Consider the following 15,214-nt stretch of genomic DNA (forward strand, 5'->3'; position numbering starts at 1 on the left):
ATATCCAATATATCAGCTGATATATATAATAAATTCATTGATATACACAGGATATATACTGTATATGATCACAAATCATTATAATACCCATATGATTCAAGACAGAGACAGAACACTATTAAATTAAAACAAGAAACTTTAATTATAAAACTGTCAACATAAGAACTGTAGTGTAAACCAATGATAAATAAGAACAAGCTGTAAACACAATAAATAAAGAAGTCGAACTTTATACACAGTAAGTATAAAAAAAAGTCAAACTGTAAACACACAATGAGCAACTTCCACAATATTAAAACGCCGTATCATAGTCTTACATTAGATAATGGTAGACGTGTGAATTACCAGTAGCATTTATCTCTGTTTATCTCACAAAAAAGCAACTAACACGATGTTAAAACGTTGTTCTATAGTCTTACATTAAATAATGTTGGACGGAGGGGGCGGGCACTCGGGCAGTGTGCAGCCCAACACAGACACAGGAGAAGAAGCGACAGAATCTCAGTGGAGCAAAAATGTTTTATAATTGGCTACATTTTGGCCGATGTCGATTAATCGGTGACAGGCATAATCGGCCTGATTAATCGGCCTGACCGATTGTCTGTAAGAGACACTGGAAACCAGTTTAAGGCCTGTGTCCACTGCTCCTGTTTTCTACACAACTCCATTACAGTTAGCCAGAAAAACCCACAGAGCCAGATTTTTGTTGCTCTTGCACTTTTTAAAAACACTGATTTTCAAGTAGTTCCGTTTTTGGAACAGAGCTGTGCTTATCAACACCTCTAAATCTGGTTTAAACTTCTGCATCGGCTTTATGTTGTAGTGATGGACAATGTCTCTGTTATGCTGTGGAACACTCTGCTAGAATGCTGGTAGTGTCTTTTACGGTCTGGTCCTGCTGCGTTTCCTGATAGCTTTTCACTGTGACTTCAGGCTTATTGAGTTCAATTTGAGCTGAAACATGCTGCCACTGATCATACAGCAACTATTATGTGGAATAATAGAGTAGATCTACATTCAATGCGAGGTGATTACATTAACGCTGGGGACACCAAGCCTCCCAGTGGACCAGTCACAGGGCTTGCAGTTTGCTTTATTTCAACATGGAATAACATTTTGGAGGAGATGCAAGACAACATTTCTCATGTAGGCTTCTGCATTGGATTCGATGCAGAGGTATAAACCAGGCTGAAAACCAACCTAAACAGTGTATCTGATTTAACAAGGGGCAAGTTGGGGGGTTGGTTTTGGCAAGTGATTAAAAGCGTATGAGAGTCATAGTCCCCTGGCGTCACCTGTCTGTTTCTGAGTTTTGTAGCAAATCCTCACCAGGGGTCATAATGGAAATGGGGGAGTCTTTGAGCCTCCACACTATCAGCTATGGGGCGCCCATCTGTCAATCAGCTGAGCTCTGTAATCAGGCGTTAACTGCGAGAAGTTCTTTGAAATTAAGGCCCTGAGCTCAGTTGGAGCAATAGATACAGTCAGTGGAAACAGGCTCTAATGAAAGTAGGACACTTTGAGATATTTCAAAGTTATTATGGATCTCTTTAAATTTATGATCTTTAAAATTAATTGCAATTAATCCTATTGTTACAAAGTGTTTAAGAGACCCACTACAGTGTGACCTGACATGCTCTTGTGGCACCAACTTATAGGATCTATCTGTTTCTTACTTGATACTCTTTCTTACAGCCACAAAGTGGACAAAGGACGTTTCTTTTTAGCTGTTAAGTCCTAAATTGAACAACTGTCCTTAGAGGCCGTCTCACAGTCTGTCCTGTGAGTCATCTGATGACCTGCCGTGCCTTCTTTCTACCAAGAAATAGCTTAAATGAGACATTTCCCTCACAACACTGTCATAAAATAAGGACAAGAGACTCATTCAGGATGTCAAACAAAACTTAATTTATTCTCAGTGGAAAGAAGAGAGTGCTTAGTAGACAGTGACAAATGAGTGAGCATGTGTCTGTGATGCTGCCACGCTCTATGAAATATCCAAACGTTTCCAGAACGTTCTCTTTGGGTCACCTGTGTGGCCAGCCCCCACAGAGTTCAGTCTCAGCACACATCATAATGTCAATGGATAAAAAGAGAGAAATAAAGACATCAATCACCCACAGGTAGATTAGGTTTTCTCTTGTTTGTCTTCCTGTGCTCCAAGACCATCACAGCATGCTGTGACTCAGCTTAAGAAAAGTTCAGTCCTGTCATCCCTGCTGACGTCTTCTGCCTTGTAGTCATTTTGACCTGTTTCTGTTCCCTCATCGTCCTCGGTAAAGGGTTCTTTGTGCTGATCGCTAAGGGTGCATTCAGCGAGATTATGGCTTGGGCACTGATGTTTTCTACCCTTATAAAACTTCACACATGAATATGCCATAGGTAGTGTCATCAAACACTTGTTCAGATCATTACAGGACACAAAAGGCGAATAAAGTGAGGAGGAGGTGTGTTAAAAAGGCAAAGAGAAAGAGAAGTTTAATAAATAAAGGGTCTTGCCTTTGAGATGGCATTGCTAGAGACACTAGCTAGATTGTGCATTAGCTATTAGCCACTGGAGTAAAATCAGTCCAGTGTCATGTACTGTAAAACCTACAGGGTCATGTCTAATCTGCATGCTATAAAAACAGGGTTAACAACAGGTGTACAATAGATTGCTATCAGTCTCTACATATCAGTGGGTGCTACTCGGGTGTGTGTTTAAATGTGAGCCCCTTCCCCCTTCTAGCATTGTGACTCTCAGAGTCTCTCACAGCGGCCATTTTCTCCTGTTGTCATGCTCAGGAGCCCAACCTCCTTTAAAATGTCCAGGTTGCAGCACAATTAATAGATTTAATAACAAATCTGTTACTTTTTAATGGACTTTGCAAATCTTAAGATAACTCAGACATCAGATAGTAGCCCATCTCTGCCTAGCTAACATGAACAACGAGCTGGGAATTTACATATTTTAATGTTATTATCCTTATTCTGTAAACAGTAAAAGATATTCTATGCTCACTACAAAAGGGACATTGAGCAATATTTTATTTAACCATTATGTATGTTTGACTTTAGCTAACCTAGCAGTCCAATACTTCCTAGCTAGTGTAACATTTAAGCAACCAGGCATCCTGATTTGATTGAGACTTTCCTATTTTCAAGCTCCATTTTCTGTCTTCCAACAAATTTCTGTCATCAAATCTCTGTTCTTCTTGTGCTTGCAACACACCTTCTTTTGTTAATGTATTTCAATCTAAGGCTGTTGCTGTTAAATACATTGCTAATGCACCACAAGTTAAAGTTCAATACTGAATCATCTGTGTCAGTCGGTCTGAATGCGCTGCTGTTCCTTAGCTAGCACAGCTAATCAGACTGTCAGAAGCTCCTGGAGCTCTTTGAAAAAAAAACTGACATCAAAGGCTCATTCAATGGTGCTGTAAAGTCCACTGATGACTAATTGTACCATGAGACACATGTGATTCTTAGAGGGGCGGCTTATGCAAATTTTCAGACCTTAACGTTTTCATATGTTAAAGAAATCCCTGACCTGTCTATAAACTGCTCAAAATGTCTGTTCTTAAAATAGCACAAGACCTTCATGAGACCTGTTGAAATGTTTATTCTATCACATAAGGATCACCTTTCTACTTCATGAAACATGGAAAGGGGCGGGCCTCAAACACTAAGATTTGACCATAGCTCTGCCCCTGACAGACCTTCAAACTGAGGCTGAAACAAGAGTTCTCTAAAACACCAGTGTGAGAAATGTAGGGACTTTGTTTTTTTTTACATTAACCATGTAAAGCTATAACAGAGGTTTCAGGGAAATAATATAAACTCCCAAAAAGCACAGTATCCCTTCTTTACAGAATTCATTAGATAGATCCCAATTCAGAAAGTTGGTGCTTATTTACTGTTAAACAGGAATGTGGACACTTTCTGTGTATGCTGCCAGGAGTGATTCCCTTGGACCTTTCTGTCTCTGTCTCTGTCTGTGTCTCTCAGTGTCTTAACAAGATTTTTTCAAAACAACCAAATTTCATTTCTTCATTGCTTCGGATGTCCTCCTTTATAAAAGCTTACATGTGACAGGGATGAATCTCGGTCAGAACTGCAGTTTTAAATAACATGACGTCTCTAATTTCTACCAATCACGTGTACAAAATGAAATGCCATGTTCTCCATTAACTATTAATACACTAATAATATGCAGCATGAAGCAAGAAATTCCCCAGTGTTTAAATAATACAATAAAGATACTGCTGAACAGAAGTTTGTAATTCCAGGGAAATTCTGTGAACGAGGGTCATACACACATATAAAATAGTTTGAAGTTTTTGAAGTTTGAAGTTATCACTCCATCCCTTAATCTGTAGGCTGAGGGTCACTGGAGGATTAAAAAAAGCACTCTTCAAAATGTACTGTAAATGTGTGGGTATGTTCTAGAGGAGAGGTGGGGTTCTTTTTTTTTTTTTTTGGTCGAATACTAATTCCAAACAGTAAAATTTAAACCTCCCATTTGAAGGTCTGAATAGGCGGTCACCCTGTGTTAAACTGAGGAATAAAACCTTTAAGAGTTGGTTTCCTTCTGTTACACTTTCAAACAGTATGATTGATAGCAGTAGTAACATTCTCTACCATTCATTGTCAATATGTCGTTTGTTTATAAAGTATGACACAATGTCCCTTCGCTGTTTTCCCCACCTATTGCTTCTCAGCTGCTGACAGCAGCTTCTAACACTCCATGATATTTCATAAGAGAGACACTTTTAGTTTACATCTTCCTGTTTTACATTCTTGGCACTAACAGGCATGTTAGCTAGGAGAGGCTTAATGCTAACATCATCGCCTGTTTAAATTGGGAAAACATAAATCACTAAATATAGCTTTAGATTTTAAAAATGGCACTGTCTCCATTTAGAGTTTTTACTGCTAATTGGTTTTCAGTTGCTCATTAATCAGGAAGCAGCCATGCTTATAAATTTCAGAGGATTTTTAGTATTAGCAACCTGGTACATGATAATAAAACCTCTCCCTTTTTTCATCTTCTCACCTGAGCACGTCCTCATGAGAAAATAGCTGCTGTGTGAAAGTAATTAATTTCCTCTCTGCTGCATGAGGTAATCAGTCCTCAGAGTTTAGCCCAAGCAGCTCACATCTTTATCTGTGTCTCTGCTCTCTCTCAAACCTGTCCTCTATCTCCCTCAAATTGGTTTCACTGATAAGAGGAAGATAAAGGCTCACTGCTGTGTGGTGGATTTGAGTTGTTCTCCAGCACTTTTCACCTCCTTTGACCTCTCTCTGTTTGTCCCAACATTTCATCCTCTGCTCCACCGTACTGTCTTCTATTTCTTGCGCCAAAGCCACTGCATCGTTCAAACTTCCTCCAACTTACAGTCTGGTGTATGTGTACATGTGTAGAAGTTTGTCTCTCTGCCCATGTGTATTCATATGGGTCACAGTGCACTGAGGTCATGGCAGGAGCGGGACTTCTGGCGAAGGATCTTGCTGCCCCGATGGCGGCTCATTTCTCGATAGCGGCCCCGATCTCGATCTCGGTCTCGACCGTATGAACGTGGCACCAGCCCAGCCAGGAACCTTTTGGCACGGCTGGTCAGGCTCTCCCTGCGGGCTGCTCCAGGGTCACCGTCGGTCCACCCAGGGCCCACACACTCGCCCCTCGCTGTCCGAACTGCAGCCTCCAACAGCTCATTGGTGCCATGGTCGAGGGAAGCTGAGAGTTCCAAGTAGATACAGTCAAACATCATGGCTAATAAAGAAAAGAAAAGGGTTGAAAAAAATAGTTTAAATAATTGCAGCTTCACTCATACTGGCAGAAGCAAATAGCAATTAAAGGCAGCAGTTTGAAACTGAAGAACATAAGATCATGAATCTAGCAACCATCTGCAATCTGTTTACGAGCTAGCAGCTGTGCCGTGTGCATCTTTACAACATCTCAGCTCACGCGCAGCTGTTTGTGAGACTCTATCACACTCTTGAAAGCTACTTTGTCTTCTCTTCTGCACCAAAGAGTGACAAATGGACTCAGTCTCAAGCATCTTACTCAGAGGGAAAGAGAAGCTCCTCTTTTAGAGCACTTTTGTGAACTTGTAAAAGTCAGTAAAGGGAAAAAGATGGTTGAACTTGGAGGGAAGTGATTTATCACATAGTATACTGGTGCACATACACCTGGCATGAAGCTGAAGAATCAATAATTATTTAAGTGTTTATACTGTGAGATGCCTGTAATGATAAAGAAAACCATTCAGCATTATCCTTCACATCATATACAACACGTCTGCATCACTCATCAACCACAACTCCCTGCTGTACCGAGCACCACCTTTTCACAGACTTTTTCCACTTTCAGAAGTTAAATTGAAAAACCATAAAAGCCGAATGGTGTTCAGCATCATTAATTTTCCTTTTTTTTTTTTTTTTTGGCATAATCACACAAGGAAAATAATCCTTAAGTGGACAAAGATGCAACCAATGGGAAGTGGGAAAAAGAGTGTGTGACTGAATGAATAAAGAAATCTGAGGGCTGTGGGAGGACAATGGTTTTCAGAAACAGAGCAGCACGATATCTGCACATATGTCAAATTTCCTGTAGCATTTCACAAACTGTCATCACAGCATCAGACTCAGCTGCTTTGTATGTCACGAAACAAAAGCACGTACTGCAGCTTTTGCAGCATGGTTTTAATGTCATGTTCTACTTCCTGAAACTCATTTTTCACCCACAGTCCCCTTCTAACTGGTAAAACTACCCGATTTGAGGGACATTTGGAGACTTTCATGGGCAGAGCTCCTGAAAGTTTCAAAAACCTTTTTAGGAGTGCATGTGTGAAAAAGTCTGTCGACATAAAAACAGGTATTTCAGTGCAGACAAGAATCAGACAGTATTTTTCAAAAACAACTGCAGAGAAAAACAAGATTCACAGCAGAGAGGCTAAGGTCTGGCACATTTCTAGTCTGGCACATTTCTAAGCTTGAAATCATTACAGTACGATTTAATTCAAAAACAAATTTATCACAAGTAAAAATCACATTTAAGTAATACTCCCTGAGAGTATATTAATAGAAAAATAATTGCAGAAAATGTTGACTTCTTCCTTCTTAAATCACACATTGTTTAGTTGATATTACTGATTGGGGTAAAAACAGCATCTATAACATAGAGAGGTAGTCTCTGTGATGTCACTCATCTGTTTCTGATGCGAAGATTTCAAGCCTGTAGTCAATGAAATCCACATTGAAAATTCTGAACTCAACCTGAAACTTGTTGAGGTTGTGTGAGGTGAAGAGAAGGACCTTTAGCATCTTCACCGACAGCTACAATCAGCCTCTGATTGGACAAACTCATAATCTCGATTTCTCCTAACTGCTGTGTTCACCCTTTGTTGTACAGTGTGTGCTGTTAAAGAATTAGATCGTCTCAGGCTTGGGTATTTGTGGAGACAGCCTCAAGTGGACACACAATGAACTGCAGCTTTTAGCACTTGCACAACAGAGCCATATTTAAGGAAGCTTTATTTGCGAAACATATCAAATATAAGATAGCACAATTCCTGCATCTTTCCTGTCTTCTTCAAAATGAGAGTTCCCTTATGTCCTTTGTGGTGGGAGTTTCTTTGAATTATGATCTGTGACACACAAGCAGTCAATAAAAAGCTCAATTAATCCAAATAATAATTTCAGATTTTGGTGGTTTCATATGGGCCATCACACACACTGGTATTGACTGGATCTAACACAAACAAACATGCTAATACATCATTTGGCATGATTTCATTGACAGAGCCAAGAAAAAACTGGACGAGAGACGACTGTGAGACATGAAAATCCGTATGAGCTCAGACTGAGCTGTTCATGCATTTCGACGTTTCTAAAATTAACATCCTGTGTCTGCCTCTCGCCAATCTGTCCCATCAGCAGTCATAACTGAACACACAGCTCCAGACACAGAGCAGGCGGGATGGGGTTAATGTGGCTTCAAGCTGAGCTGTATGAGCTCAAATCTGTTGGCCGAGGCTCAAATGGGAAAATGGTTTCTGTCTCGGTGTGACTCTCCTGGATGAGGACAGGTGACTCAGCGTGATGTTGACAAGCCTCAGTATCTCAGCTGAAAGGCCCTGTTTGTTCCTGGTCAAAAAGGCCTGCCTGATAAGGAAGACTGACAGATACGGATCATTTTATGGCAAACAGCCTTCTTTCTTGGCTTTAACAGCCTTTCCTACTCGACTATCCTCCAGCTTTTTATTGCCACTTCTCTGTTCAGAGACAGAATCTAAGAGGTCTTGAGCAGCCGGGTGCAGAAAAGGCTTTTAAGGGGTGTTATTAGGTTTTCATAATAGCTGTATAAAACTCAGAAAGCAGGACTTTAAAATTACTTTAAAGTTATGGTAGCAGGATGACTAAGCTGCAGGATGCAGCCTCTGTAGATAAATATTCTCCTTTTAAGCATAACTGCGGGTCTGTGTGTAACTCTTATTATCTCATGTCTGCCATTACACCCCGGGTGCTGATACATACTCATATCATCAACTTGTTCAAGAACACAGAGCAAAAGAAAAGCAAATGAGACAAGGAAAGCACACAGAACAGCTAAAACATAAGGCCGAGAGAAACTGGGCAGACAAAAACCGTTGAAAAGACGAGACATTTGTTTTCTGTACTAAAAGGAAACAACAAGACGCAGTTTTTCATTCATGTTTTGAATGAGTAATGGTGATTCAGCCACAGGATCTGCTTCTATTTTAAAGCCACAGTACTGTAGTGAGCTGGGGTGTGACTCTTTACAATGAAACTGAGACTTATCCCAAACAGTTAATCATCAACTTCCTCCATCACAGAACTTGCAGAGGACTTAAGTCTGGAATAACAAATGAGTGTTTTTGTGTTTCATCGGAACACACTACAGTGATCGTGCACACATTTGCCTGGGTAGCATCTCACCAATGTTTTCTCTACTTTTTGTACTGACAAACTTTAAAGCAGGGGTGCCAACCAGTAAAAGATCCAGAGCCACGAAATTACTGTGGTACTACAAAGTGCCACATCACACACGTGGTCTTACACACACACTTGCTCTCACACGCAAACGAAATGACATAATCTATCATCACAATTCTATCTATCTATCTATCTATCTATCTATCTATCTATCTATCTATCTATCTATCTATCTATCTATCTATCTATCTATCTATCTATCTATCTATCTATCTATCTATCTAGATAGCTATGAGCACGAGCGATTGAGAGGTGCATATGTAAAGAAGAGAAACCGAAACTTAAGTATCAATCTCATCACCCAAGCATTGATCAATACTGATCCCAACATTGGCATCAATAAATCAATGTTTTAGATTGATCAGCACACCACTACTCATAACTATATATAAATCTATATACATACATTTTTTTAGGAATGGATCGAAGAGTCAAAGAGACACATGCGGGTCATGAGCCACAGGTTGGCCACCCCGGCTTTAGGCTTAAACTGTCCCTCTGATGAACACTTTTACATGAATTATACCTCAAATAATACCGCTTTGTTTCAGTCTCTGCCTTAAACACTTCTGAGCTGCCGTCTCTCCCCATTTCAAAACAACCCTTCCCCCTGATTGGCTAGCTCTCTGTGGGCCTGCACGCATGGGGGAAAAACCTTTGGGACCCTTGAAGCTCTGTAGTGCTATTCTTAGAACAGACCATTTGGAAGAAGCTACCCTGAGCAGCTACTGGGCATAGTACGGAGGAAGAAAAAACACCAAAGTGAAACGAAAGCCCAAAAAGGTAACTCTTTTTCCTAAACAAGGGTGGAGCTTGGCTCGACTTTCACTTGCTTTTGGGCACGCAGAGTGAGTTGGCTTTCTGCTCACTAGGTATGTGTGAAATACCCATGATGAGCTTGTGCTAACATTCCAAATCAGGTCCACGGCCCTTGAGTCTCTCCTACGCGGAGATGGGATGCTACAGGTTGTTGCAAGGCAAGTGGATGTGTTCACGTTGTAAGGGTTGGAGGAAGTGGGTGGGCAGTGCTGCTGGTACTGATCCAAGGAGGAGGAGCCCATTCTGAATGGTGTGCTTCATTTAAGTAAATTCCAGCAGACCCTACCTTTAAAATCCCTCTTTAAGAGATATTCTTCAAGATTAAATTATAGAAAACACATCAAAGAAATGGAATAGTTTACAACTCAACATTTTGTTTAAAAGTACGGATATCTTTGGGGAGACTGAGTCAAGAGTAGAACCTGCTTTCTTCATCTCCAGGTTTCATCTCAGCTTTAAAAACCGTCTTACTTTGTTTCATCCTTGGATGAAGTGGTTAAAGTTTGCCTCAAATGAATACCACACAGAGCTGAATAAGCAGAGGCTGGAGATGATTTACGTAATACTCAAGCCTTATTGAATCCAATCCAGCCCTTAATATAATTAAGTTACCTGCTTTGCAACCTGTCAGACATTTTGTTTAAAAGATGAATGCAGTAAGAGCAGCAGTGTGTCACAGGTACCTTCAAAAAAAAACAAACAAACCAGATTTGGTCTGTATGTAATAGCCTGGCCTCGTGGCAGCTGTCTGCCCACAGCGGTGTCACCTAATAGTGGACAAGGTATGAGTGGAGAGAAAAAGACAAATCCCAAACCAGATCAGCAGGGCTTATCCTAATACCTACCACCACTGATTGAATTGAACCGAGTCCTTATGACCTCTCAGAAGAGAGTTAGAGAAATTAAATTTGAAGAGAGACAAATACAAGACAGACGACAACAGGAGAGGGAATAAGAGCAGGCAACAAGCAGGTCAGAGGGAGAACTGAGAAATAAAAGATGTGAGGCAGAAGAATGACAGAGAAACGGCAAGTAAAGTAAAAACCAAGGGAGGAGAGAGACAAAGGGAAGCAGGTGAGAAATGAAACCAGAAGACAAGGAGATAAAAGAAGGAGTCAGCAATAAGAAGAGATGAGGAGAAGAGAGAAGTCGACAAAAAAAGGGAAACATCAAGGAGAGTTTGAAGACAAGGCTGTCATTGTGAGGGAAAACCAAAGAACTCAGAGGGAAAGACAGGCTATGGAGAATAAAAAAATAGAACAACAGAGGAGAATGAAAAATAAAAGATGGAGAAGGTTCAACTTAATGTGTGTACAGGGCATGAACAGGATGAAACAAGCAAAAAAGGTTGAAAGGAAGAAAGAAAAGGAAAACTGAGGCATGATGAAGCCCTAGTGATAAAACTATTGTTAACAGTTTGATTAACTGAATGAACAGATGAAAAGTCCATTCAAACATGTCAACTCTTTTGTTGGTGCTTCATTTCCTGTGGGAGCGCCTGCTCACCTGTTTTGGTGAGTCTTTACTGTTAGTAGTTTGGTACTTTGAGCCTTTATCCTGGTTTATGTCAGTGTTATTAACTTGTATAAGAAAAGTAGTTTTCTTAGACTTCGTGTTTACCTCACCTGTTCACATACACAGATCTACATGCTTTCTTCAGATGTTTTGTTAAAGAAATGGGCAAAAATGCCTCAAGCATGGTTACAAATACAGAAAAACATGAGCTCTGTCAAGTCTCTCAACAAGAAAACAAAACAACTTTAATTGTTTGTTGGGTGAAGGTTAGATCAATCATTTATGGTGCATCTAAGGACAACCAGAAATCTAAACACTGACTCAGCATAATGCAGATTTGTCTTTCAATGTATATTTTTAATCTATGCTGTGGTATAACTTGCACTTGTATACAAAGAAAAAAAGGTTTTTTTTCTTTAACAATACTTCAAATTAAAGCTGTGGTGTTAACACTTATAGAGCTTGGTGCAGACTGCTTTCTCTTGCATATACCTGATGACACATGATTGGTCAATACTCTTCAAACTATAATGCACTACCACTAGCAGCTAGAGAACATACACACCATTTGTATTTAAAATTTGTGAATGAAGATTATAATAAAAAAGTAAAAAAAAAAAAAAAAAATCAAGATCCCCCAAACAGTCATTCATACCTGACAAGGAGGTAGGAAGTGAGGGAAGGAGAGAGACACAAAATGGGACAGGCATTTTGATGAACGGGCAAATGTGAGTCACTAAGACAGAGGAAGGTGATGCTGAGATGAGACGACGGGCAGGATGGGTGATGAAATGAGCAGAAGGTAGGGAGGAGGAAGACAGGAAGAGAAAGCCAGACAGACGAACAGACAGACAGATAGACAGACAGACAGTATGTTAACTAAGCAAACTGAGCTCAAGTGCACTTTCATGAAAACCCAGAAGAGGACAGCTACACTGTGGCTTTACTGAGCAAAATATGGCCAAAGTGTGACATCCATGGACTTTAAGAGACAGATTGATGGATGACCCAGCAGCTCTTAAAAAGTGAAGACAAAACATTTAGAGCTCAAGTTATTGATGGGCTGCAGTTCAGGTAATTTACATGCCCTCTCTATATTAACAGATGAGACATTTTAAACTTTGAAAACCCAGATACACAATGATACATTTTGACAAGTGTGTGCTTGGATTAACAGGTTAGAGAAGGAACAGCAAGAGATGTGACAAATACCAACTCAAGAGTCATGTCGTCCTCTGATTCTTCTTTGCTTAAATTCTTGGAACGGTTCAAGACTTAACTAGAGTCATGAGCCTCTCTGTGACCTGCAGAATTGCACCTTTGCTAAATTCAATGGCATAGAAGTCTTTACAGAAGACTCTACTCAGAAGTCTCATTGGGTTTATGCAAATTACATTTGTAAAGGAAACTTGAGTTGTCCCATAATGAAGCTGAGCAGGAGTTCAGGCAGAGAGACTTTCCTTTTACATTCATCCTTCGTGTCCCCTTCTCTTCTGCCACTTGTCAAATACCTGGATAAAGATTGTTTACTCCTAGCATTAGCCTCTGATGCTAAAAGTTGAATTACTGATGTAGACTGTCTGGTTAGCTGAACTCACATTAAAGTAAGGCAGTAAAATTACAAGACCTGGTAACAGCAGTCAGTCTCCTTTACGAAAATTATCTGTGACCAAATTTTTATGTGCCATATCTGATGATTGTGTCACAGAGGTGAAAAGAAAAGCTAAGATGCAGCTCCAAGGACAAAGCTCCTGTCTCCAAAAGTCAGCATCAGTTGAGGGGACTTCCTTTCAGTACAACATGGAGAAATCCGAGCACACCATTCATCTTTAAATGCAGCCTGGGCCTGGAGGAAAAGACCCACACAAAGAAGCATGTCCTCCTTCTGTTAGTAATAGGTGGAGACAGAAATGTAGCAGAGGGGAGAAGGTGAGAGATAGCAGAATAAAAGTGTCACCGTGCATGCCATAAATAGACTTTATGACTCCAGTAGCAGGCTGTGGTTGCTTTAGTCTGTGTTTCACCGTCAGCCCCACATATCAGCAGGAAAACATGCCCCTATTCAGACTGAACACAGCAACAGCCTTGTCAGTCCCTGCAGGACTGAGGACCGGGTATTTCCATATCGCTGACCACATCTCTGCTCTGAGGGTTTTTGTTTTTTTATGTTATGAAGGGAGAATATGCTGAGTATAGGCATCTCTCATTACTTATTCCTCACCTCCCTCCGCGCCCCCCCCCCCCCCCCCCCCCTTTCCACTTTCGTTATGAAGTTCAAACCAGAGCTGTGACTGAACCTGAGCTGACAGCATGTGCAGACAACAATGTGCACACATTTCACACTTGCTGCTTCTGTTTAACTTGCAAAACAAAACAAACCAGTTCTGACCCAAAGCTGTGAATACTTCAACACACAATAAACACACACACACAATAAACACACACACACACAATAAACACACACAATAAACACTCACACACACACACACACACACACACACACACACACACACACACACACACACACACACACACACACACACACATTATTTTAATCCCATGTCTTTGTAAAAACGTCCACTGACTGGATTATTTCTCATTTACTCATTCCCTCCATTGACTCTGAGATGCCAAAAATAAAATGACCCGTTGGTGGATTAGGCTAAAAAAACAAACAAACAAAAAAAAAACCCAGAGGATTGGGACAAAAGACATAGACAATGGTATAGTTTTTTTTTTTTTCATTTAAGGTACAACTACTAACTGGTCTTGTTTTAATATGTGTAAAATCATCAATTTAAAAATGGCCTTTCAAAATATGAGTTCACCCACAAACTCATTGCCTTTATGGTGCAATCTATCAAATGGAAAATAACGCACAGGCTCTTACCTCTTTTGAACTATGTCATATATATTTATTTATCTCAGTCACTGTGGATTAAGTACCAGGACTTAAAACACTGGGCTGCTTTTTCTACCCAAATACAGGTAAATGACTCTGCCCCAGTTCATCTTGTTTCTCATCTTATTTTCTTTTCAGAACACGTGCAACATGCTACAGTGAAAAAGAAAGGCTTTAAACCAGCCATTTAGAAAAGTGCTTTTTGAATCCTTTGAATTTATTTTAATGTTTTAATACTTTGAACTCTTCATGGAGTTAAATCAACTTAAAAAGATGAAGTACTGAACCTGACTTAATTCAAATGAAGTAGATCATTTGACTCAACTTGACTCTTCATGTTAAATTAATGCTTTCTCTCTTTAAGTCCCTGTTAAGACTTTCTGAGTGATTTTGAAAAAGTCTTGTTTGTAGATTCTTGCTGGATCATTATACATGATTTAAAATAAGATTATTAGCGCCAAAATATAGGGGTGACTATTGGCAAGAACCTCATGATATGAGGCGCGTCATGATACTATGGTCCCAAAATGATAATATCATGATATCCCAATATTGTGATATATTGCGATATTCTACAAAGTTAACTATGTGATTGAAAACAACTTTGCTATTTTATTGTGGTTAAAAAATGAAAGAAAGACAGGGTTTCAAACATACATTTAAACTGAAAACGTAAAGTGTATCAAGTTTGTCACTTGAGCTACTGGGCTCTAATTTCGTGGCGCAGTGCAGGGGGCGCAAGCCTGGCGCAGCCTGCGCAGTGCTAATTTCGTGCAGCGCACCCCCGTGCGCTGCCAATTTAACAATTTGGTAGACCGTCTGCGCAGAGATGGGTGTGACTGCACGCCAGGGGGAGTTGACGGCGCACCAGGGGGAGGTGTCGGCAGATTCATGTTGGCGCAGTGACAATTTCGTGCCAAAAAAGTGCGCTGAAAGCTCACCAGCTCCAACCTGGTCTATCCTCGGCGCAAGGCGGAGCGC

General features: G+C 40.3%; 1 protein-coding gene across 1 annotated transcript in view; it reads right to left on the minus strand.

Annotated features, from left to right (window-relative positions):
- Nucleotides 1–364: 364 nt before the first annotated feature.
- rem2 (RAS (RAD and GEM)-like GTP binding 2) overlaps nt 365–15,214 on the minus strand; it is a 55,795-nt gene continuing 40,945 nt past the window's right edge. Inside the window, exons 5-6 of the mRNA XM_074689407.1 lie at nt 12,612–12,626; nt 365–5,752 (exon numbers count right to left, since the gene is read on the minus strand). Coding sequence (XP_074545508.1) covers nt 5,439–5,752; nt 12,612–12,626 — 329 coding nt within the window. The 3' untranslated portion in view covers nt 365–5,438. The remainder of the gene's footprint in view (nt 5,753–12,611; nt 12,627–15,214) is intronic.

Source organism: Halichoeres trimaculatus, unplaced genomic scaffold, assembly GCF_033239565.1.
Source record: "Halichoeres trimaculatus isolate MK-OKI-2021-1 unplaced genomic scaffold, fHalTri1.1 fHalTri1_scaffold_15, whole genome shotgun sequence".
Classification (NCBI taxonomy): domain Eukaryota; kingdom Metazoa; phylum Chordata; class Actinopteri; order Labriformes; family Labridae; genus Halichoeres; species Halichoeres trimaculatus.